Genomic DNA, 25,721 nt, shown 5'->3' on the forward strand with positions numbered 1-25,721 from the left:
ACAGTTCTTTGACTTTTCTTAATTTCCAGAGTCCTAAGCTCTAGCATAGGCCCAGAGGCCATGTTAATATATGTGCGTCTGTAGACAGCCATCCTCCCCTGCCGTAGCCCAGAATCAAGCTGCTCCTCCAGTACCTAAAAAATGTTGGGTTTCAAGGGTTGATTGAGGGTTCCAACTCTGATTACCAGGGAAGCTGGTGATGGAGATAAGATCCCTGTAAGGAGTCTGGAGCAGCCCCGAGCTCTTGCCAATTTGTAGATGATCACTCAGAGGCTTCAGACTCCCATAGGCAGCTAGAGAGAAGCCAGACGCCTGATTAAAGATGGAAGGGTTCAAATCAGCTGTTGTCCAATTCAAGGTGATGGGCACATTTTCCTTCCTCCCATCAGAGGGAGCAGCTCCTGGCATGGGCACATATAAGCTAAACTGCCTAGCTTCTCACAAACTCCATGTCTTATGAACACTGCCTAGGGCTACTCCAGGCAAGTTCTGACCAGCTCCCCACATACCCTCGCCATTCCCTCTCCAACATGCCCCCAAGCCCTATGGCAGTGTGGGTCAACATATGGCAAAGGCTCCAAACCCCGCTGGTAACCTTCGAGCTTCTCACTCACTCACTCACTCACTCACTCACTCACTCACTCACTTTCTACAGGAGTGGGGCCTGCATTTGGACCACAGGGCCCAAGGCCATTGAAATATAAGACAACAGCAGTTTTTTGATAAGGGAAGAGAAAAAGCACACCGATCACCATAGTCCCAACAGGGCCCAACACCTTCCACCCCCCCTCCTAGTTCAGGAAATTCAGGATGAGGTATGAGCTTTCCAAGCTGGGAAAAAAGTGGTTCTCCCAGCTCCCTCTCTCACAATAGAATCTACCTTGGCTTCTCACACAACAGTAACCTCATTACAGTATTATTCAGCCAACAACACAATCAACAGGGAAGGAACTACCTCCCCTCTGGGCTCAGCCAAGACTCCTCCTCCAGGAAGTACTTAAATACATGCAATTCTATAGTACTTGATATGTAGGCTTCACCTTTTCCTATAACTTCACAGTGACCAATATAGTATTTGTATACCATTGCCTCTGGGACCTGCTAGGCATAGCGTCAGAAAGCCAGAATGAGCCGAAGGCAATGGCCCTCACAAAGGCACAGACAATTTGATTGTGGGAACTGGCAAGGCAACTTCCTGACTTTCAATACTAAAGAAACCCCACCATCAGTTCAACCTAAGTGCAGGGGTCTGGAGAAAGATCCATTTGTTTGAAATAAAAACGCAGTAACCAACCCCTGTCAACCTGACTATATATAACCAGGCCCCTAAGATGGAGAAAGCGGTCAATCCTGTAAATTCCAAATGGCAAATAATCCTAAAAGCCATTGCCGTGTGTCAACAGGCATAAGAGAGAATGAGGTTAACAATGCAGTGTCTCCTAAGTTAACCCTAGCACAGAGATTCTCAGCCTTCCCAATGCTGTGACTTTGTAATACAATTCTTAACATTGTGGTATCTCGCAACCATAAAATCATTGCTCCTTCATAACTGTAATTTTGCTACTGTTATGAATCATAATGTAAATTCCTGTTAGTCAGGATATCTGATATGTGACTCCCTGTTCATGAGTTCAGTAGCTTGACAGGCTGAGAGCCACTGTTCTACTATATGTTCAATACTCAGAAATTATTTACTAAATGTGAAACAAATCAAAGACTTATTTCATTCAAATGCCATTTGTAGTAATCCAAATTCTCTCTGTTTATACCCAAAGGGAGTGAGTTATACTAGAAAACCCTCTGGATGTTGAATCTAGCACATCTTCCTTTCAGTCTTAGCTCTACTGGTAACTCCTTGAGTGACTTTGCATAAGTCTGTGTGCTTAATTTGGAGAGAAAGAAGCACATTACGGGTCGTGGAGGAGGAAAGCCTTTTTTCTGAGAGCACAAGTAAGCAGCATGGCCACGTTGTCAATACACTCCCGTCAGCTCTGTTGGTCAACAGAGTTGTTTGTATTTCATGACAAACAATCATCAAGCATCTTGTTTGAACACAAAACCCTATGCTGGAATAGACAAATAATCACCAACAGACAAACAGATGGGTAGTGGCTCATAGAAAAGACAGTGGGAAGATGGGATTCAAAAAAGCAAACAGTGGGGAGATGGATCAACAATTAAAAATACATACTGCCTTTATAAAGGACCTGAGTTCAGTTCCCATACTCAGGTTGTTCATCAGATCTGACACCCTCTTCTGGCTTCTGCAGGCATTGCACACAAATGGTGCAATCTCCCACGCAAACATACACATATATACATAATTAAAATAATAAAAATAAGTATTTATAAAAGAAAGCAAAGAAACATGGAATGCCACAGAGGTAATGCCATCTCATCTTCTGGAATTGCAAAGCCACTTCTAAATTTAGGGTTCTCTCATTTCCAGACCCATGAGAGAATATAAGCCATAAGCTTTATTAACTAGTTGATTTATCAGAAAATGATTTGGTACCGAAAGAAAATGGACCAAGGACTTGGACAGATAATTCACAGAAAAAATACAAATGTCAATAAATATAGAGAGATGAAAAGTGCAAAAACGGCTTATTCTCACTAGTAACCAACCAAATAGAAAGTGCAAGATAGAGTTAGACTATCAAATTACTGCATGAAATGTTTGAATGGCATGGGTTAAAGCAAGCTTTTTGATACACTGCTGACAGAAAAAACTGTGACAGCCTTTCTGTGCAATTTGGCCAAGAGCTTGTGATGTAATAGTTCTGCTTCTAGAAATACATAAAAGTATAATTACAGATATGCCCACATATAAAGAAATTGATTGCAGCATTATTTATAATGAATAATTAGAAATACAAGACATGTGACTCTAGAGGGAGGGTCTTAGGCATATTGTGGAGTCATAGAGAAGTATTTTCTAGTAATTCCTACTGATATAGATAATGATAAGTTAAAACAATCCAACTTTAAAATGTTATTTAGGACTTGAGATATAGTTCAGTGATAGAGTGTTTGCTTTGCATGAGAGTCCCTAAGTTTAATTCCAAGCTCTGAAAAAATTAATAATAATAATAATAATAAATAAAACTGCATTTCTAGTTGAATTATTTCCAGTCGTGGGGAGCCTAGAAAATAATATATCAAAGCATCAACTGTGATTATTGTATCTTGGAGATGTTTATGGGAGATTTTTGAAAGTTCTCTTATCTTCAGCAGTGACTAGAAATTTTCTTAAGCACATTAAGGGTAGGAGAGGAGGAAAGCCTTTTTTTCTCTCTAAGCTTCCTAAATATTTGAGTTAGAAAGGAACCTAAGATAATCTGGACCACTGGTTCCCAACCCCAATGCTCTCCTGCTGTGTGCAATAGGTTGCATGGCACCCTTTCCCACCCTGAAATGAACTGCAAAGTTTAACATCATCTATCTAAAGTTCCCAAACCATCAATATTATCTATAGTTATTCCTCTGTATCCATGTACTATTGGCCCTTTCACTTCAACTGTTAGGGATACCACAGTTCATAGGAACTCACATACAATTTTATAGTACTTACATAGGATCCCAGGCACCACTGCCCTGTGTACTTCAGGTCATTTGTAGATTACTTATAATAACTAATGTGATATAAATCTCATGTGAATTGTTGTTATACTGTATTGTGGAATACTGACACCCAAAAGTCTATACATGCTTAGCCCAGATGCAGGTTGTTTTTGTTTTGTTTTGAGACAGGGTTTCACTGTGGGTATAGCCCTGGTTGGCCTGGAACTCGCTATGTAGATTAGGCTGGCCTCAAACTCACAGGGATTTACGTGCCTCTGCCTCCTGAGTGCTAAGATTAAAGGAGTGTACCACCACTGCCAGGCACAAATAAAGTTTCTTGAATCTGTGAATATGGAACTCAAGGAAATGAAGAACCCACTGTACTAGCTATACTATAAAGGGGAAATTTTAAAGAAAATAATTTATAAGATAAATTTTAAGATAAATACTTGGGAATGATTATTCTAAGACACACAATAAAGTACAAGGTATATCTTACTATCTGTAGAATCACTGCTGAATGCAATATAAACAGACTCACACAGGTAGGCTGTGTTGGCAACTTCAATACCCGAATGGCACTCCAGTGAGTGACAAGAATACTCCCAGCAAGTTTCCAAACAAAGTAAAACACCACCTTTCCACAATCTACAGCATTCAGGAATACTGGCAGCATTCCTGGAAATGTAGTATATATTCACATTACAAAATCATTTTGTATTCATTTATGAAATTATTAAGAATGGCGATTATACCATTTTTCCACCTGCTTTCATGTTCAACAGGGTATCTGAAAATTCTTGAGATGCATGTGCATACTTATTCCGCTTTTATATTTACCCAAAACATACAATTCACCAATACTCTTTCTTGTGTGTTGGGCTGCAGCCTTTAAAACTAATGATATTCAGAGTCTGAGCCTTAGAGAACAGCAAGAGAGTCCTACAATGTATTCTCAAAAGTAATACAAATGCTTTTTGAATTACTGGGAACATGATTCTTTAGTAGCACCATAAGAAAAAAATATTATTTTTAGGGAAAAAAACCCTATTAACTGTGATCTCTTTGTGTTTTTCTCTAGCCTGGCTCGAGCCTCAGGAGTATAAAATGAATTGAGTTGGAAGAAAGGACTAACAGGACCAGGCTACAGGGAGCAAGGAGGGGTTAAGTTGCTAGGTTACCACTTGAAGCAATCTAAGTGGTCCCAGAGGGGTACCAGAAACAGGATAGGTTTCTCTCTGGCCCACTAAGTTGAAGGCCCTCTCAAATCTCAAAGGAAGGGGGTGTGTTTTCCAAAGGTGAGGGAGGGGCCCAATCACTCATATTAGACACAAGAAATGAGACAGAAGCACAAAGAAACAGCCCTGTATTTCTAAAACCATTCAAGTCTCCTTCATTAATTGGCTTCCCCCCAAAAGAAAGATTTCTTTATTAAGAAATACCAGAGAGTGAAAAACCCCAACACATACACATTTGTAGGCTCACACAAAAGTGCAGAGATTTACATATTAAATTGCTTTTAAGTTAGAAAATAGATTTAAAAACAAAATACTTTTCTCCCAAACAAGGTAAAGAGATTTGGTCAGTAGGAAAAGGGGCCTTAGGGATAAGGGCAGGATGGTCAGGACGGGAAGAATGGAATTTAGCTGCTATAGAATTAGAATCCACCTCTACTCTAACCCCACTCCTGGGAAAAAAACGCAAAGGGAGCAATAAATGATCTCAGCTAGGGCCAGGAGGGCCCCAGAGCCAAAAGGGCAAACATTTCCCTTTCCCTCTGAAGGTTTGGATCGGTGCCAACCATCCTGGCCTGGGGAAGTGGGGTGAGTACATAGGAAGTGTGAGGAATGGCAAGCTGGAGAGAGTGTCAGCCATTGAAAACATCAAACAATATAAGGCCTCTTTCCCCAGAGAAAGATCAGTTCTTCAATCTCTCCTCTGATCAGAGTTCACACCAAGGGACGGTCCCAACTGGTATATGGTATGAATGGGACAGGTCTTCAGGCCAAGGTCTCAAATACATTAGGTTTCTTTAAAAGAAAACAGAGAGAGAGAAAGAGAGAGAGATTAAGAGAGAGAGAGAGACAGAGACAGAGACAGAGAGAGAGGGAGGTAGATTTAAAAAACAAAACAATATAAACAAAAACAAACAGAAAACCAAAAACACTTTGCACTAGAAATAAAAGATTTCCATTTTGATCCTTCCCACCAGAAAGAGAAAGCTCTTCTGGCCAACCTAAGGGGCAGCAGAAGGGCAGCTGAGGGAAGTCAAGGAAGGAAAAAAACCCATCCTGGGCCACAGCTGGGCATGGGCTGAGTACTGACTAGAAAGGGAGTCAGTCCCATGGGGAACTGGTTGATTGGAAAAAAGCAAACACACACACACACACACACACACACACACACACGCACGCACGCACGCACACGCACATGAGTAACTTCCACACTCTCTAGGATTGCCCTATTTTGAACTAGCTGAAATTGAACTATAAGAACCAAACTGAGAGAGAGGAAAAAGGAAAAGGAGAAGCAGATAGGAGACGCTCTGAATCAATCTCTCTCCCAATGACTCTCTTCCCCAGGAATATTAAATTCAAATCCTGCAATAACCCAAACAAAAAGACAGAGAAACCTGGGAGCAGCCAAATTTCACTAATTACAAGTAACTGGAAAGAGTGAGCTAGGAGTCTTGAGTATAGACCATTTGAAAAGAAACGCATGCTATCACTTGTAAAAGATCACTAATGAAATATTTCCAAGGGGAGGCCCTGGTGAGCCTGCTTCGAAAGCTAAGACCCACTTGCAGATAACACTGTCCATCCACTTAAAACAATATCCTATTGAAGAACATGTTCTCTTAAGTAAGTGGAATCCCTCTACTCTCTCAGTCTTCTTCACACTGTATATTGCTTGGAAGTCCTGTGTTCATAGTCCAGAATAAGATAAACTTTGGCCCGGATTTTAATAGATCAATGGAAAGGTTGAATTTGAGAGGTGTGAATCTCTTGAACTCAAGGGTACCCTGGAAAATGGAAGTATGGGAAGTAACAAGCAACCCCTCCTACCCCACCCGTCCACCCCACCCCCCACCCAACACACAAACACATTCACAACCCCATGGTGGTTCTTGAAATGGAAGACGAAGGAGGAGACAGGCATCTTGCATTAGACACAGTTTAATCGCCTTCAAATAGATTAAAAGTCGTGGTTCGCACCCCTCCCTGTCCCAGTAAGTCATCCAGACAAGACCCTGGCTTAGAAAGAGAAAAACACAGGTGCTCTAGGAAATATAGCCACATATAATACATAGATCTTCTTCCCTGAAATAGCGCAGGTCCTGAGCAGAGCTGCCTGGGGGGGCTGCAGTCCACCCCCAGGATGAAGTGGCTCTAGGACTCTGCCGGTGGAAGTGCTGGAAGAGTAGGGGCTTGGATGAAGCCCCTGGTGTGGTTACCATTGCCAGAGGTGGGCTGAGGCCGGAGAGTGGGATACCCGGGAGGGCAGCAGTGCTGGGCTTTCCCCCACTCAGCCAAGGCTTATGGAAGTACTGTTTAGTATTATTTTTTCTCTCTCTTTTTTTGAGGGGATGATGAGGAAAAGGAGAGGAGAGGAGAGAGAGGACAGGAGAGGAGAGGAGAGGAGAGGAGAGCCTCTCTGTGCCTCGGCTTCCCCATTTGTGCATTCGTGGCCTCCGGAGGCCTTACACAGGAAGTCTGAGGGGTAGTGTTGAAGTGAGCACTCAGGCTTCCCCTGAGGAAAAGGAACCAGCAAAGTGCAGACTTTTATTACTGCCAGTCCTGCTCCCAGTGGAAGCAGGAGTCAAAAGGAGAAAATGAAAGTGGACTAATGAGCAAAAAGGGGAGATGAGACAGAGAGTGGGAAGGGCTGTGGTGTTGGCATCTCATCAATGCTTATTGAGAATAGCACAGGCATTGAAGTTTCTGGAGAACCTATGAGAAATGTATTATCTCTACCATGACTACTTACATATAGCATCTAATGGGGGGAAGAGTGGGACTTGGATGTTAGAGAGTAGATGGAGGGCGGGAAGAAAAGAGAAGCTACAGAAATAAATACAAGTGGAGGTACCTGCCCTACTCCTAAAAGGATTGGCTGGCAATGCTGGCACTTTGGAGCCAGGAGAATCCCCCAGCATCCTCTCCAATCCTTAATTCTGAAGGAGTCAAGAGCCCAGTTAGGATTCCCTGGCAAGAGGTCTCTGTGACCACCTCTGGACTCGGGACATGCAGCAACTGGAAAAGACTCAAGTCAGTCTTAAGACTCTTTAGTCCCAGAATGAGACCAATGACCCCCAGCAGGAGAGCTAGGACCTGGAGGGAAGATAAGGGGAGTCCAAGGACACCTTGTGGCAGAGACAATGGGAAACCAGTGCCATGTCCCAAGAGACCCAGTTGTCCAGTTGCCAGATGTGACTAGCATCTTCTGCCACTGTCTTAAGTCCAAACATTAAAAAAACAAAAGTTTGCAGCAAGAAAATGCCAGTAATTGGGTGACTAAAGACCAAAGAAAAATAGTAATAAGGGACAGCTTATTTGTTCTCTGTCTCAGGTTGATCGTCTCCCCTGAAATCTCTCATAGCCCTAATGAAACACAAACAAAAGTCTCTTCCCGTAGAGAGGCTACTTCTCAGCTTCGGTTGCCTCCTGTGGTGGCTCTGGGGGTTCTGGAGGTGGCATCTCTTCAGGAATGCTGCTGTCCTCTGGCATCTCATTAGAGTTCATATGTTCTGTTGAGGCCTGAGAAGTAAAGATAACAGATTCAACACAGCTTTCTCAAAGGCATTGAGTTTTTCCTCGAAAACCTTTGACCACAGTGACATTAAAGATATGCAGCCAAGGTTACCAAACTCAGACCCACAACCAGGTTCTCATCATCTTAGCTAGAATGCACCTGCAGCTTATTTGAGGTCTATCCTTAACTGTTATGGACAGATGTTTCTACTATTATAAATAATGATAATAACATAAACCATAAATAATTATATGCAAGCACACCCACCAGAACAGAATTTTATACTGTGCTTGTTTAACAAGGTCTGACCCAATGGTTTTCAATCCTGTTTCTGTCCTAACAGAGAATTTATTAGTCCAAACCAATGAAAGTGGTTTCAAATGATACATACAGTTTAAAATGGCTAAGTGACTTTTTCAATGTTTACTTTCATTTTCTTGCATTGGTATTCCGCCAGTATGTATGTCTGTGTGAAGGTGTTGGGTCCCCTGGAAGTGGAGTTACAGCTGTGAGCTGTCATGTATATGGTGGGAATTGAACCCAGGACCTCTGGAAGAGTAGCCAGTGTCCTTAACCACTGAGTCATTTCTCCAGGGCCCTGCTAAGTGATTCTAACATACATCTTCTCCAATATTCAACCAAGAACCTATACTGTTATTATTTGGGACCAGTCTCATCATAAAAATGATACTGAAGATGATGACAATAACATGTCAACATACTTGCTGTCCCTTCAAAAGCAAAGGAAACACTTAGAGGGAAAGAGGATGATAACCTTACAAAAAAGTATGCACATAAAATAAGATTCTATTTTGAAATAAAGTTCAAATCTAACAATCTGTTAGAATGAAAACATGTTTGGCTAGGTTTCAGAATATGACTGCTGTACAAAGATTAATTGTGTTTCTCTACGCTCTAATGAGTGATGCAAAAAATGAAATTAGGAAATCAACTTCATTTATATTAATGTCAAAGAGAACAGAAGAGTTATGTAACAAAAGATACATTTAAAGCTACAGCATCAAAGGAAGGAACGATAAAAAATAAAACAAGCAAAAAAAAAAAAAAAAAAAAGGCAGCTCAAGCTTTTTGGCCAGGGTTCCTTTCCTACCTGGCAGAGAGCAAGAGTCCAACTGCCCCACTATATCATGACATGGAAGCGGGAAGGACAGTCTGGGGGGGAACAGATATGTTCTTTCTGTGCTCCCTCTCCCCCTCTGCCTGCCTGTCTGTCTGTCTCCTCTGAGTGGAGGTGTGCATGTGGGTGTGGATGTGTTATAAGTACCATAGCAGTTATACCTGAGCTGAGCTCCATCTTTAGCAAAAGATTGCCACGTTAATGACTCAGAAAGCATGTCATGGCAGCAATACTCAAATTAATCTACAGAGTCAATGCAATCTCCATCAAAATTCCAGCTGGCTTCTTCGCAGAATCTAAAAAGCATTGCGATAATCCTAATGTCCATTCAGGATTTCAAGGAAACAAGAATAGCCAAAAACAAACATGAAAAAGACGAGTTAAGCTGAAGAAATAGTACTTCCTGTTTTTGAAATTGCTCAGTGCTAAAGCAACAGACACAGTGTACTACAGGCATAAGAACAGACATACAGATCAACACACTGTAACTGAAAGTCTAGAAATAAACACACACATAAGTCAATTGACTTTCAACAAGAATGTCAAAATCATGGCACAGACTTTTCAACAAATGATAGAAAAATAACCAGATATCCAGATAACTAAATAAATGTATGTTCTCTACTTCTTACCATGTATAAAAATCAATCCAAAACAGATCAAAAATATAAATGTAAAAGCTGAACCTACAAAACTCTCAGAAGAAACAGAGGAATACATTTTCACAACCTTGGATTAGGTAACACATGGCACCAAAACACAAGCAATACGAAAGCAAGTGATATACATTAAGACAGCACATATGGGCTATAGAGATGACTCAGTGGGTAACGTGCTTGCTGGGTAAACACGAGGACCTGAGTTTAATCCTTAGAACCCAAGGTTGGGGCAAACCAAGAGTGGTGGCGTGCTTTTCTAACCCCAGCACTGGGGAGGCTGACACAGCAGGATCACTGGGGTTTGATACACAACCAGCGTACTCTATTTGGTGAGCACCAGACCAGTCAGAGAGGCTCACTAGACAAACAAACAAACACACACACCAGTCAAACAAACGGACAAACCAACAAAACAAGCTGGAAAGCACTTAAGGTACACTAAAAGTTATTCTCTGACCCCCCCCCCACCTATGTACACACACACAGACACACAGAGAGAGGGGGGAGCAAACAAAATATTTGAATAAATATTTCCCTTGTGAAGATATACAAATGACCAATACTCATATGGAAAGATGTATGCATCATTAGTCATCAGGGAAATGCAAATCAAAGCCACAATGAGATAACACTTCACATCTACAGAAGCTAAAATAAAAATGATCTGATAATCTATCAGAGACTGCTAGTGGGAATGAAACCACTTTAAAAAGCATCTCAGCAGCATCCCAAAAGATGTTAATGTTTAATTTCTATAATAGAGAGTTACCACCTCTCTCAGTAATTTCACAACTAGGAATACAGCCAAGAAAAATGAAAGCCTATGTCCATGCAAAAACTTGCACAGAGATGCTCACAGTAGCATTGCTTACAATATCCAAAAGGGTGGAAAAGTCACTGGCCAAGTAAATCTGATGACTTAAGTTTGATGTCTGGAACCCACCTCGAGAAGTTGTCCCCTGACCTCCACGCGTGTGCTGTGGCATACACATGCCTATGCTCACACACATACCACATAAGCACACTCTGTAGTAATGATAAATAAACTTTTCGAAATAAAAACATAAACTGTGTGATCGCTTCGGCAGCACATATACTAAAACATAAAATGTGGAAACAGTGAATGGATAGATACAATATGGTTTATTTGTGTGATAGGATATGAGTTTGCCATATAAAGGAATAAAGTACTGCCCTATATAACACAGATCAGCATTAAAAGTTATTACACCTGGGCCTGGGGAGCTCATTGGTAGTATGCTTGCCTAGCATGTATGAGGCCCTGGGTTCCATCCCCAGACCATACTGAGATGTGTGTGTGTGTGTGTGTGTGTGTGTACATACATATATATATCCATATATCTGGTTTCTTGGAGGGGTTATAGAATGCAGAGTATAAGGAATTTTTTATTTAATTGTGACAATCATACAAGCATATATAAAGGAATTGTGTATTTTAAATAGACATCATATGGTATGTGCATTGTGTTTCAATAAAAGATCTTAGAAGGAACATATTTTACGAACATATTTTATGAACTATATCTTGACCAAGGTGCCTGGGAGAATGCTTATAGCACATGTGTAGTCTACTAATGTAAGCACATCACTAACTAGATGTAACATGATCCTCTGTCCACAGCCTGGCCTCTATAACATTTTGTTTCCCTAATCAGGCTCCTCTTCACACACACAGCAATGTTCTGATTTATTATCTCTCATCTCCAGCAGACAGTCAACGATCTCAAGGCAGGGCATCATTCGCCTCACTCACTGGTGTATCCCTTGCACCTATGAAAGTAGTTGGGACCAAATAACTGATCAATACATGTCTAAGAAATAAGGAAATCTTAATCTGTGTCAAGGGTACACTGATCTGAGGGCAGTATCAGGGCACAATCAGAGCCGGGGAAGCTGGAGAGACCATAGTTATGTTTTGAAGCTGTCACGTGAGGCTACAAGGTCCCTATCACCTACACAGCATAAGTCTGCAACACTTACTGGGCTCTGTGGCAAGAGGCTACTGCTGGTCTCTTGAGTACTTGGAGGTCGACTTCCACTTTCCTCCAATGGCAAAATACCCCTTCGATCCAGGACACTGACAGAAACAGAAGAATGAATCAAGGACGTGACATTTACTCTTCTATCAGCTCAGTCCCCACTGAACCTTGGTCTGTACATCAGAAAGCATAAACACATGTTCAGCAATGTGTCCTGACCCCAAGCACACCTCTGTCTTCCATTACTCTTCCACAAGCTAGAGAATGTCACATTAACTAGGGAACAAACAACCGAAACAGCCAGCCCATAATTTTATGGCCCATGTAGATATGGTGCCATGGGAGAAATCCCAGGAAGACCTGCTTGATATCAAGAAGCTCCACGCAGAAGAATGCAGTAGAGCGGGCATGGGGATAGTTCAGCTTAAGAGTCCAGGGTGGTTTTGTTGCTTGAGTACCTGGGGGGCAAGGGCCCACAAAGTACTTCACAGCAGTTCTTCACAATGTTGCCGTGGCTGTATGGATTCTGCACACGGTTCTTCCCTGTCCATGATCCTTTGATCTGCAAGATAAAAGCCAGGGCTTGCATTGAAAAAGTATGCTGAAGAAATATGAGCAACGTGGGCTGATGAAGTGCAGAAAGCAACAACTACACAATAAACTGAATGCACGATATGCCTCTGAGCTGTCCATTTAAAACAGTTAAAGATGTCACACTCCCTGGTAGCCTATAACTTGGGAGGCCAGGGATGGGATTCTGGGTGCTAGGCCAACCTAGTCCACAGAGTAGTCTCAAAATCCCACAAAAATAAATTAAGAAAAAAATTGTAAATGGTTAAGATGGTATGGGTGCCTCATGGTGCAGACATTTTTTAACAAAATAATGAAAAAACGGGGACAAGGGAGAGAGTTAAGCAGATTAAAAAAAAAAAAAGGGCACCTGCCACCAAGCCTGATGGGTCTGAGTCATCAAGACCTCATGGTAAAAGGAAGAGAAGTAAACTGTCCTCTGATATCCCACAGTGCACTAGTGAATGCACATGTGCACAGATGAATAAATTTTGTTTGCAAAAGAAATAGTTTAACATGAAGCCCAGAATAGCCTTCAACTTGTCTCAGTCTTTCTAGCAAGCACTGCGATTATAGCAGTGTTCCATCACACTGGGACTTCAATTAGTCTTTAAGCAACCGTAACTAGTTAAAAGACATGTCTAGGCAACTTTTCAACCTCTTCCTAATCTAGAGGCAGTCAGCTCCAAACAAAGCTGTCTGCCTTTTATTTAACAATCTGCCAATCCAGTGGTTTGTTTCCCCCCTCCCCCCACTGTTTGTCTCCTCCTTCCAGGCCCTGGACGTACATTCGCTTTCCTAGTAGGTAACAAGGGAATGGGCGTGGACAGGAGGGTACAGAGCAGGAAGAGGAGGCTGACTCACATCTTCATTGGTGGTCTGGTTGAGAGCCACAAGGAAAGTGTGAAATCCAGTCAGCCCCACAACAGACCAGAGCGTGAAGAAGCAAATGAGCACTTCCAGAACAGTGAGGTTAGGTTAAGGAATGTTGGAGAACTTATGCTAGGTAGGGGACTTGATGGTTCAGTTCGTATTTGTGAGATCAGTCATACCGTCTTTCCCTCTCGGAACAAGCACCACAGAAAGCCAAATTATGTGCATATAACTATAGATGAATTCTAAACTTCACTGGCTAGATCCCTTAAGAAAGTTAATGCATTTCTGTTTATTCAGTATGAATCAATTTCTAGCATCTGCAGTGTGCACCATTTGCCTATTTATCATTGGCTCTTTGAAGAGGACATTTAGGAAGATGCCAAAGCTAAACAATGTTGCCCACCACTGTTCATGGAAATCCCACCAAGAATAATGTTATAAATGAAAAAAATCAGTGGGATGGAAACAAGCTGTAGTTTATCCAAATCTCTCCGAAATCCACTTTTCAGAAATGTAGCCACTGCACAAAATAAGCCTTCACTAAAACTGGAGGGCAGGGCTTCCTGCACATGGCACAAAAGTGTATTGGCATGGAGGGCAGCCAGCTAGAGGAGTCAAGGCTGAGCCTGGAAGGACCCTTGAAGGACAGGAGGGGCCAAGAAAGAGGTGAGGGGTATGCCGCCCTTACAGTCCTCACAAGTTTCCATTCTAGTTGCTAACACTAGGACTACACTTGTTAATTTTAGGCTTTGGCATTCACTGATGTCTGGAAAACTAGGTAGTGGGAGAGAACGGCAGGGAGAAAACATGCTGGCAAGCAGTTTCAGACGGCTTCACACAGACGGACTGCCAGGGGAGGATATGTTCCCGGAGTTTCTTTCAGTGTCTCCAGGAAGCCAATTTTCAAGGATTCTGTGAAATTGGGAAGAGGAGCAGAAAGAAAAATTAGTGACTTTAGTAATGTGTGTGTGTGTGTCCCTATTAACCATCCACTTCCTCATCTCCCTGTCCTGTGTTATATACTCTGGCAAGAGAGAAGGTCCCACTGGGGCAAGGGTAAAGAGTTTCCCCTTCACCTGCAAGCTGGTGACTGAGTTCACATTCCCAACATGCTTAGGCACTGGACCAGAGCTGGGAGAAACCAAGCATTAGGTTCCCTTTCCTCTTCCCAGTCCCCAAATATAGACATGTAGCAGTAACAGATGAAAGAAACCAGAAGTACCCTAGAAAGACCTTCTTCTCATTCTACGCCCCTCCCCCGGGTGATATCCAGCTTAAAGCCCCTCCCTTTTCCAGAGCACTTGCTTAGCTCCACACTCCACCTGTCCTTAGCTGCTTTGTGCGTGTGCACGTGCAAGCATGTGGGTGTGTGGTTTCCATCTCTTGAGTCTACCACCATCCACTAACACAAAGCACGAAGCACAAATCCACTACCACCCAGCACAAAGGACTATCTTACATGACAGGATGAGAGGGTGTGGAGAGACAAATACATGCCCAACCTTTTTGATCACTTCAGAACCTACCTGGTACTCTGGATGTGGCTCAGAGATTATGGGCCCATTCTCAGCAGCAGATGGCCAGAGAGAAGGCCAGAATAATCAGCAAATATCTACCAATGTGAGCTGAGACTTCTAGTCCAGCTCAAGAGCAGACAATAGTACTTGCTTCTGTCTGCTCCTGAGCAAGTGCGCCCCCATAAATCCGACTTCCCCAAGCTGCTCTCAAGCCTCTCCCCACCCACTGTCAGCAGAGTCACCACTGTGTATACTCACTGAGGGCCACATAGACGATGTTAAAGGCGAAGACATAAATTGTGAGGAGGGAGAGAGAGAGGATGAAGAGGTAGAAGTAGCGGTAGTTCCTCTTTCCAACACAGTTTCCCACCCAGGGGCAGTGATGGTCGAAGCGCTCTGTGGGAGAAAGAGAGCTGAACGCCAAACCCGGAACAGGAACAGGAGCAAGTCTACCTACTGTGTGCACAGCAACTAACCCAGAAGATGCAAGGAGCTCCTGGGAGAGAGAGGCAGGCAGGTCTCTGAGGCTGAGGCTAGCATGGTCTATATAGGGTGTTCTAGGCCACCAGAGCTACATATTGAGACTTACTAGAGACTGTGTGTGGTGTGAGAGAGAGACAGAGAGAGAGAAAGAGAGAGAGAGAGGCGAAGAGAGGAGAGGAGAGGAGAGGAGAGGAGAGGAGAGGAGAGGAGAGGAGAGGAGAGGTAGAAAAGAAGGAGGAGGAGGAGAAGAGAGGAGAAGAAAGAGAAGAGGAGAAGGAAAGTAGGAGGGAGGGAGGGAGGGAAGAACAGTTGGCATTCTTTGGGGGGGGTTGTTTTTTTGTTTTTGTTTTTGTTTTTGTTTTTTTGTTTTTGGTTTTTTGAGACAGGGTTTCTCTGTGTAGTTCTGGCTGTCCTGGAACTCACTCTGTAGACCAGGCTGGCCTCGAACTCAGAAATCTGCCTGCCTCTGCCTCTCAAGTGCTGGGATTACAGGCGTGCGCCGCCGCCGCCGCCGCCGCCACCGCCGCCACTACCACCCCCACCCGGCTTCAGAATCTTTTTATAAAAGAGACAATATGTGATTTTTTTTTTTCGAGACAGGGTTTCTCTGTGTAGTTCTGGCTGTCCTGGAACTGACTCTGTAGACCAGGCTGGCCTCAAACTCAGAAATCCGCCTGCCTCTGCCTCCCAAGTGCTGGGATTACAGGCGTGCGACACCACCTTCCGGCAACATTTTTTATCAAAAGGTTTTCACTACTAGCTCCTTCAATCTTGTGATGGCTAATCTTTCTTGTCAACTTGAAAATATCGGGAATCAACTAAAACTCAAGCCTCTGGGGGATTTTCTTAATCAGATTATTTGAGCCAGGAAGACTCCCCCTAAATCTGAGTCACATTTTCTGATGGCAGCCCACATAAAAGGACACAGAAGAAGGAACATAAACTAAAAGCCAGACTGACTGGATGTAGACTGAAGACCAGAAGTTCTCTAGGAATGCTCCAGGATTCTAGCACCAAACCGAGACTGCTGACACATCCAGTCTCATGGACAGAACTGCTACTCAGTGAATTCTTGGCCTTTTCATCAGGAGACAGCCATGTAAGCCATTCTAATATAGAGATACATATATATTTATTCTATCAGATCTTCATAACTACATTGGATGCCAGTTAAAAAATATTTTCTCCCTTGGCAGATCAAGAGACAAAGGCTTTAAAGAATCCAGTGACCTGGGTCACTCTGTCATTTAAGGGTAGAGGCACTGTTTTTCCCAGGAAGAAACCTTAGCAGATGGACCTACTAAATTCAGAAAAGAAATGTCAAAAGTAAGTACTGTGAGGTTTTTTACCTGTATATATGCAATATATACATGAATATGCAAAAATTTAACCATCTTAATAAATACCATTATAAAATGGAAGTATGGTTTCATGAATAATGATGACACAATAGGCTAATGGTAGAAAATAAGGTTACATTTTTTCTTCACATTATTTGCCAAAATAAATTCCAGATGAATTAATTAATTGTTGTACATAAAACAAATTTAGATCACAAAATAATGACAAGGAACAGATATAGGGCTTTCCAAGCACATAAGTAATGCAATAAGACAGGACAGAGAAAAACAGGTTTTACTCAGGAGGCAGAGGCAAGAGCAGATCTGCAAGTTTAAAGCCAGTCTGGTCTACATAGCAAGATTCAGGACAGGCAGAACGAAATAGAGAAACCCTGTGTCATAAAGCAAACAAAATGACTTTTTATACATTAAATATACTAGAGAGCCAGTGCGATGGCTCAGTGGCAAAAGGCACTCATTTTGCAAGCCAGACAGCCTGAGTTGACTCCCCAAAGCTCACGTAAAGGGAGCAGTGGATCAATCCATAAAGTTGTCCTCTGACCTCTACACACATACACACATAGCACAGCACACAAGCCCCACCCACACCACACACACACACATACACACAATGCATTCTCTCACTCTCTAGATGGTAAAATAAAAAATAGAATAAACAACCATATATACACATATGGTTTTATGAGAACTCTTTCTAAATCAATAAAAAAAATACTTCCTCAAGAAAGGTAGGAAAGGCTACCAGAAATTTATTAAGGAAGTTTTCTTTCCTTTTTTTTAAAGGACTGTCTCAGTAATTAGTCATAGGGTAGGGCCTTAATTCACTAGGATTTAAGAAGGGGGTGAGACATATAAATATGTGAGCACTCTAAAACAAAACCCCAAACAGTGCGAGGCCAGCAAGGAAGAAGCCATCTGCAAGCCAGAGAAAGAGGCCTTCCCAGAATCCTCTTTGTCACCTAGATCTTGGATTTTCCAGTCTCCAGAACTGAGAAATATGTATTCTCTGTTGATTAAACAATCCAGTCTACAGTGTCTTATTATTGGATCCCAAGTAAAATCCTGGTTATATAGCAGAAATTCACATGCTAATTCATATGGTATCACCATGATAATTTTCTGAGGAGCTATCTGACTGTTTTCACACTGGATACACAATTTTACATTCCTACTCCACATTCTTAAGCTCCATTTAAAAAAAAAGAGGATCTTACAATGTAGCCCAAGCTGCCCCTGGACACACACTGTTCCTGCTTTAACCTCTCAAGGGCTAGTATTACAAGTATATACTACCACATCTGACTGAGCTCAATAATTTTTATTTCAGTATTATAATAATAATAGAGAATAGCATCTAAAGACAGGAGACTGACTAAATAAACTAGAATATAGCTTTCTAATAGATTATGCAGCCACTAAAGTAATCTTAAAGATGTAGAATCAGAGCTCAGGATATAATTTTAAGAAACCAAAGCAAAGCAGGGCATCATCACCTTTAATCCCAGCACTTGGAACTCTGCGAGTTTAGGACAGCCTGGTCTACACAGTGAGGTCCAGGCCAGACAGAGACCTATAGCAAGACTGTCAAAACAAAACACAATCTATCTGAAGCAGACAAAATAAGATAAGAAACTCTAAGGCGGAGCTACAGTTTTGTAGCTCAGTGATTAAGAGCACTTGCTCTTACAGAGGACCGGGGTTCAATTTCTAGCACCCACATGGTGGCTCATAACCATCAGTCCCTTCAGTTCTAGGAGATCTGAACTCTGTAGGCACAAGGCATGCACATGTTGTATATACAAACATGTGCACATGTATGTAGGCAAATACACAAACAATAAAAAAAACTTACAAAAGAAACCCTCTTATCAACCTGGGAGGAAGGCTTAGTCTGTAAAGTGCTTGCCATTTAAGAATGGGGACCTGGTCTTGGTTCCCTGGCACTCACATGGCACACTAGACACTCCAGAGAGAAGGCTCAGTGATTAGTAGCACGTGTTCTTACAGAGGACCTGGTTCAGTTCCTATATGCCATATAGTGGCTCACAACCACCTTTAACTCCAGTTCTAAGTGGACCCAATGCCTTCGCCTGACTTCTGTGAGCACCAACCATGCATGTGATGCACATACATTCAGGAAAAATCTCACACACGTAAAATACAATCAGCAAATCTCAAAAACAAAACATTAGGCATGGTGGCACATGCTTGTAATCCTAGAAGCAGAGACAGGAGAATCCTTGACAAGTGAGTCTAGCAGAATCTACGAGGTCCAAGTTTAATGAGAGACCCTATCTCAATAAAATAAAATAAAATAAAATAAAAAGGTGGAGAGGGATCATCAAGATGGTTCAGAGGATAAAAGCATTTGCTACACAAACCACGTAACCGGAGCTGAATCCATGAAACTAACTTATAGGTTGAAGGAGAGAAGCACATATGTAAACTGTCCTCTGATTCCATGTACAGTCTGTGGCACATAAGCATACTACACATATCACACACACACACACACACACACACACACACACACACAGTCAAAAAATTAAATACACCTCTTCTATGTGGAACACCCAGAAATCAGTGTAGAGATTGCTCAGAAAACAAAAAATAAAACTACCACTATACCAGCTATATCACTGGGTATGTATGAATACATCCTCCATAGAGATACTTGTGCATGAGTATTTACTGCTGGAGTACTTGTGATAGCCAAGATAATGGAACCAGTCTAGAAGCCCATCAACAGATGAGTCAATATGCTATTCATATAACAATTGAATTTTACTCAGCTGTAAAGTAGAATGCCATTAAGACATTTTCAGGAAAATGGATAGAACTCGAAATGATCATGCTAAATCAAATAAGTTGGACTCAGGTAAACACAAGCTCTGTGTGTGTGTGTGTGTGTGTGTGTGTGTGTGTGTGTGTGTGTGTGTGGTGAAGAGAGACATGAAAGCAAATGGGACTGATGGGGAAACAAAGGAGATGGACAGGAAGGCCTTGTGGGGGCAAATCTGAGCAGAATGGAATGAAATATATGGATGGCAATGCTATTATGAAACCTAGTGATTTGTACTATAACTAAAAAAGAAGATTAAAAGCAGGAGATGGAACCTGTGGCATACAGACCTGGCTCAACCTCACCACCACCACCACAAAAATTTAATTCAGAAATTAAAAATCTCTTAGATTATGTAATGTCCCTTTTTAGAAACAAAGTAGGTTTAATTTATATTTTATACCACCCATATTTTCTAGCACAAACATATATTATTTTAATTGGCTTTTTAAAAGGAGGGGTTGAGGGCTGGAGAGATGACTCGGTGGTTAAGAACACCTGCTGCTCTTGCCAGAGAACCTGAGTTCAATTCTCAGCACCTCCATAACAGCTCACAACTATCTGGAACTCCAATTCTAGGGGATCCAACACCCTCTTCTAGCCTATAAGCACTGGGCACACAAGTGATGCACAGATACAGGCAAAACACCCATACAAGTAAGATAAGATAAAAATAAATTAAAGGGGGTTGGAGGGATAGCTCACTCATGAAAGTGTTTACTATGCAAGCATAAAGACAGACCTGTGCGCACGTGAGAACACACACACACACACACTCACACATCAGAATGACATAAAAAATATGAATCATGGTGGCTTATGTTTATAACGCCAGCAGTAGAGAGGTAGAGGCAACAGTATCCCTGGGGCTCACTGGCCAGCTAGGATAGATAGCCTAATTGGGTAAGTCAAAGATCTCAGTGAGACACCCTGTCTCTAAAAACAAGGGAAACTGACACCCAAAGTTGTCCTCTGGCTTACATACATGAATGAGCAACCATATACACATGAATACACACACATAAACATCTCCAAAGGTAGGGGTTACTTTTTGAAGAACAGTGAGCTGTATACTTATCAAAAACAAGACTTTAAGAATAAAGACACTCTTCACAGAAGATAGATTCTGGTGGGAGCCGGGTGTTTGGGGGAGGGAAGAAGATTCTGTTTTGGTTTTGGTTTTTGTTTTTGTTTTGTTTTGGTTTGGTTTTTGGTTTTTCGAGACAGGGTTTTTCTGTGTAGCCCTGGCTGTCCTGGAACTCACTCAGTAGTCCAGGCTGACCTCAAACTCAGAAATCTGCCTGCCTCTGCCTACCAAATGCTGGGATTACAGGTGTGCGCCACCACTGCCCAGCAAGATTCCATTTTCTTTTTTGTTGTTGTTGTTGTTAGTTTTTTTTGTTTGTTTTTTGGATTTGGTTTTTTCGAGACAGGGTTTCTCTGTATAGCCCTGGCTGTCCTGGAACTCACTCTGTAGACCAGGCTGGCCTCAAACTCAGAAATCTGCCTGCCTCTGCCTCCCAGAGTGCTGGGATTACAGGCGTGTGCCACCACCACCCAGCTCAAAATTCCATTTTCTTAAAGGGGCAGGCCACTAAGAGTTTGACCATGTTCCAGTGAGGATATGGGCAACAGAAATTGGACTTGTGGTTCTTGTTTTGTTTTGTTTGGAGGGGTGTGCGAGGGTGGGAGCATGATCAGAGTACACTCTATAAAATTCCCAAATAATTAAGAGAAATATTATGTGGCGGAGAAAAAGCGTAGTATATCTCCTTGTTAAAAGGTTGCATAGTGTGTGTGTGTGTGTGTGTGTGTGTGTGTGTGTGTGTGTAAAGAAAAGTGTCAAATGCTCAAGTGGTTAGCATCATGCTTAGATTCAGTTTTAAGCAAATTTGCCATATAAAAACCTTGAGAAAAATGCAAATTTATACAGATCTATGTTTTTACTGTATTTTTAGTCCTGCTCTCAACTTTGTTAGAGAAGGTTTTTTCCCTATAACTGACCAAAGGACTGGGAACAGGTGACTTCTGAATGCTCAGGCCTAAGTGGGACATAGATTTGACTCCACTAAGTCTCAGAGAACATCATGGCAGAGGGAGAAGAGAGTGGAAGAACCAGAGGATTGGAAGGCTGCTTTCTGAGCATGACAGGACCATTATACACCTGAACTCATAGCTTCTATGGTTACCTGTGCAAGATCAAGTCAGTTAATAATTCCAGAATGGTCAGGCAGTGGTGGTGCACACCTTTTAATCCCAATACGCAGAAGGCAGAGGCAGGCAGATCTCTGAATTCGAGGCCAGCCTGGTCTATAGAGTGAGTTATAGGACAGTCAGGGCTACACAGAGAAACCTTGTCTCAAAAACAACAACAACCACTACTACTACTACTACCACCACCACCACCACCACCACCACTAACAACAACAACAATAATAATTCTTCCAGCATGGATGGAGAAGGGACTAATGGTGCTCCATCTGTAGCTGAGGAGTTATCGGCAATCGATGGCTGCTGAAGGATGGGGAGCTATATTTTTCTTTAGGAGTGTTATTGCCAAATGACAAATGACCCCCCCCCATACCCATGCACACGCAGGCAGCACTAACTGGACTGAGTGTGTCATAATGAATCAAAAAAGGCCATGAAGGTGGGAAAGGCATGTGTTGGTGGTTCTGGGGGATGGGGAGGGGGATTGAAGGAGGATTTTACCAAGACACATTGTATATATCATGGGAATTGTCAAGAAACATTAAATGTTTTTGAAAAAACATCCAGTTTTAATATGTATCACTGATTATTAGGTGTGGACATATTTTCATGTCATTAGATAAGTAAATTTCCTGTTTTATGAACTATGTTTCTCATAGAGCATGTGTGCTTTTTAGAAAGTCAACTTGTAAGCTGGGTATGGTGGCATATGCCTTTAATCCAAGCACCTGGGAGGCAGACACATGCAGATCCTTCTGAGTTCTAGGGCAGCCTGTTCTACACAGTTTCAGGGCACCTAAAGATACATAGAGAGATCCTATCACAAAAAATCAACTTGTATAACTATTATCTGTCTTATGTGTATGGGTTTGGCTGCATGTATGGCTGTACCACATGCATGCCTAGTGCGTACAGAGGCCAGAAGAGGGCGTCAGATGCCCTGGAGCTAAAGTTACAGATGCCATCATGTGGGTGCTGGGAATCAAACTCAGGTCTTCTGGAAGAGCAACCAGGATTATTAACCACTGAGCTCTCTGTTGTGTGAGTTCTTCATATTTAAGAATGTTAATAAGGAGAGGGAATTCTTCATGAAACCTTCACATCAGATGTTATTATTTAAATAATATGGCCTACTCCCATTTAAAATTAGTTGTGATTTATAAAATCCAATCCACATATCAAGTTGGACCACATAAAGAAATATGCATCTCCTCAGACTCTGCCTGAAGAATTGGTAGTAGGAAGAAAGCAAGGTTCTCAGACATGATACACAGCATATAAAATGTTGGAATCACATCAGTGATAACAGCAGTGTCACATAGATACCTATCAATAAGCAGCTTTATTATCTGTGTATGATCTTCTCCAGAGTTCAGCACATAGTAGGAAGTATGTATAAGTAAGCCCCATATATGCAGATGGAAGCACAGATCTTGTATTCTGCACACTACGCACATGTAGCAAGAACAAAGACATTAAAAAAACATAAAGGCTTGGGACATCAGACCTGATCAAGCATCATCTCATGCCAATTCCACAAACTTACACAAAGGCACTTCAGTGACATCATCTGTAAAATGGGGATGATACTGGTTTCTGGGGGTTGCTATGCGCCTTGAATGAGAGAAAGGAAAAGTACTCAGCACAGTGCCTAGTACATAGTGGGAACACAAAGAGGGCCACTTTGGCCATAGGCACTCCTCAGAGGCGCCTTCTAGTGGACAACGATATTCTCCCTTGCAAAGTGGGCCACACCTGACATGGATCCAGTAGAGGCAAATTGAGATGTCCCAGTATTGTTCCCCATTTATCAAAGACTTTTTTGGTTTAGACCAGATTTCTACGAGTACAGCTGATCTGCTGTTGTGTAGGAGATTCTTTCCTATCTAAATCTACCTTGTTTCCCATCTGAATATACCTTCTCACTCCTATTGAATTTTCCCAAGAACCACTAGCCACTCTGAGACCCCCTATTCAGCTGGGCCTATCTCAGAGGCAACTTCCCTTTGGTTTTACTCACCCACACAGTTGTCACAGATGCTACAATGGGAAGCCCTGGGAGGCCGGAAGATCTTGCATGTATAACAGTATTTCAGTTTCACAATCTGGTTGTTTATCTGGAAATTCTTAATACGAGGAGGTGGTCGCTGACCCTGTGGCACGGCACCATTGGTGGCTTCTGTAATCAATAAAACAGCTTTAATTCACTGCCATTCTTTGTTTGAGTCCAAAGTCTCCAAACATTATGCAGGCCATGAAGAGGTTAGGGCTCCTCTTTTCCAGGCAAACACTTCTAGACTAGGATTTCAACATCACACCACACTGTATCTGCCACACATCTACTGAATGCTATATGACTCTGTGATGTACATGTGAAAAGATGTGTCTTCAAGGGTGTTGGGCTGGGGGATTGATTATAAAGAAGAAACTTTAAAAAGAAAAATGGCAAGAATCTGAAATGAAAGCGTCTATTTGACTAATAATCACATAAATAAAATTAAAACATAGTTTGGCATGTTGGTCACGTGTCTTTAATCCCAGCACTCAGGAGGCAGAAGCAAGTAGATGTCTGTGAGTCCCAGACCAAGCCAGTCTATATAACAAGTTCCAGGCCAGCTAGGGCTACATGGTAAGACCCTACCTCAAAAAACATATATATTTTAACACAAAATCACTATTTCTACCTACTATAACAAATATCAAAAAGGAGATCAATACAGTATACCCAGAAAGGTCAAACTTATCTAACCAATGAACAACACATTAGCAACTACAATAATTTTAAATGTATATGCTCTATAACCTAGTAATTCTACTAGCAAAATTAAAAGAGAACTACGAAAGAATGGTTATGCAGGAATGTTTTAAGAGTGTCCTTCTTAATAGCAGCATACATCTGCTATCAAAGCTCTTGGGAGCTCTAAGCAGTAGGATTAGGCTTTTGAGGAAAGACGCAGGTACAATACACATTAGAGACTAGCCTTGGCTACATGAGGCTCTGCCTCAAACAAACAAGTCTAGAGGAGAGGACATGCTCAAAGTACATCATATACTAATATGAAAGTGTCCTTGTGAAACCTAGTGTTTCATATAGAATCAATATACACCAATTAAACAAATATTTCAAGGGCCTGGACAGACGGCTCCTCAGTCAAGAACAATTGTTTCCCTTGCAGAGGGCTTGGGTTTTAGTCCCCAGCACCGACATGGCAGTTCACAATTGTCTGAAACTCCAGTTCTAGGGAACCAATGGCCTCTTCTGCCTCCAGGGGTACCCCATTCACACGGTATGCTTACATACATCCAGGCAGAACACCCATACACAGAAAATAAAAAAGAATTGCATCTTTAAAAAATTGTTTCAAAACCAAAAAGGAGTAAAGACTAGTGAGACAACTCAGCAGGCTAAGGAAGGCATTTGCTGCCAAGCTTAATGACCCGAGTTTGGTCCCTAGTGGAAGGGCAGAACTGGCTCCTGAATGATGTCTTCTGACCTACACAGACACACAGACACACAAACACACAAACACACAGTGGTACATGCAATTACCACTCCAAAATAAATGCATACAGACATACATCGAATAAAATTATTTTATGATAAATTCTTTTTAAAGGGGGTAACTTGCATGTATTAAAATAGCTGTATCTGTATCAAAGAGAAAAAAGAAAAACACACTAAAACATTTCTGTGGTAGGTTGTTTCAAAGATCGGATAATCCCCTCTTAAGGAGCCCTTAATTAGTCA

General features: G+C 42.0%; 1 protein-coding gene across 1 annotated transcript in view; it reads right to left on the reverse strand.

The window, feature by feature from the left end:
- Positions 1-6,724: 6,724 nt before the first annotated feature.
- Zdhhc9 (zinc finger DHHC-type palmitoyltransferase 9) overlaps positions 6,725-25,721 on the reverse strand; it is a 32,773-nt gene continuing 13,776 nt past the window's right edge. The window contains exons 3-9 of the mRNA XM_052171193.1: positions 23,994-24,152; positions 15,335-15,472; positions 14,423-14,471; positions 13,548-13,650; positions 12,572-12,675; positions 12,115-12,211; positions 6,725-8,321 (exon numbers count right to left, since the gene is read on the reverse strand). Coding sequence (XP_052027153.1) covers positions 8,205-8,321; positions 12,115-12,211; positions 12,572-12,675; positions 13,548-13,650; positions 14,423-14,471; positions 15,335-15,472; positions 23,994-24,152 — 767 coding nt within the window. The 3' untranslated portion in view covers positions 6,725-8,204. The remainder of the gene's footprint in view (positions 8,322-12,114; positions 12,212-12,571; positions 12,676-13,547; positions 13,651-14,422; positions 14,472-15,334; positions 15,473-23,993; positions 24,153-25,721) is intronic.

Source organism: Apodemus sylvaticus, chromosome X (assembly GCF_947179515.1).
Source record: "Apodemus sylvaticus chromosome X, mApoSyl1.1, whole genome shotgun sequence".
In the NCBI taxonomy this organism is placed as follows: Eukaryota; Metazoa; Chordata; class Mammalia; order Rodentia; family Muridae; genus Apodemus; species Apodemus sylvaticus.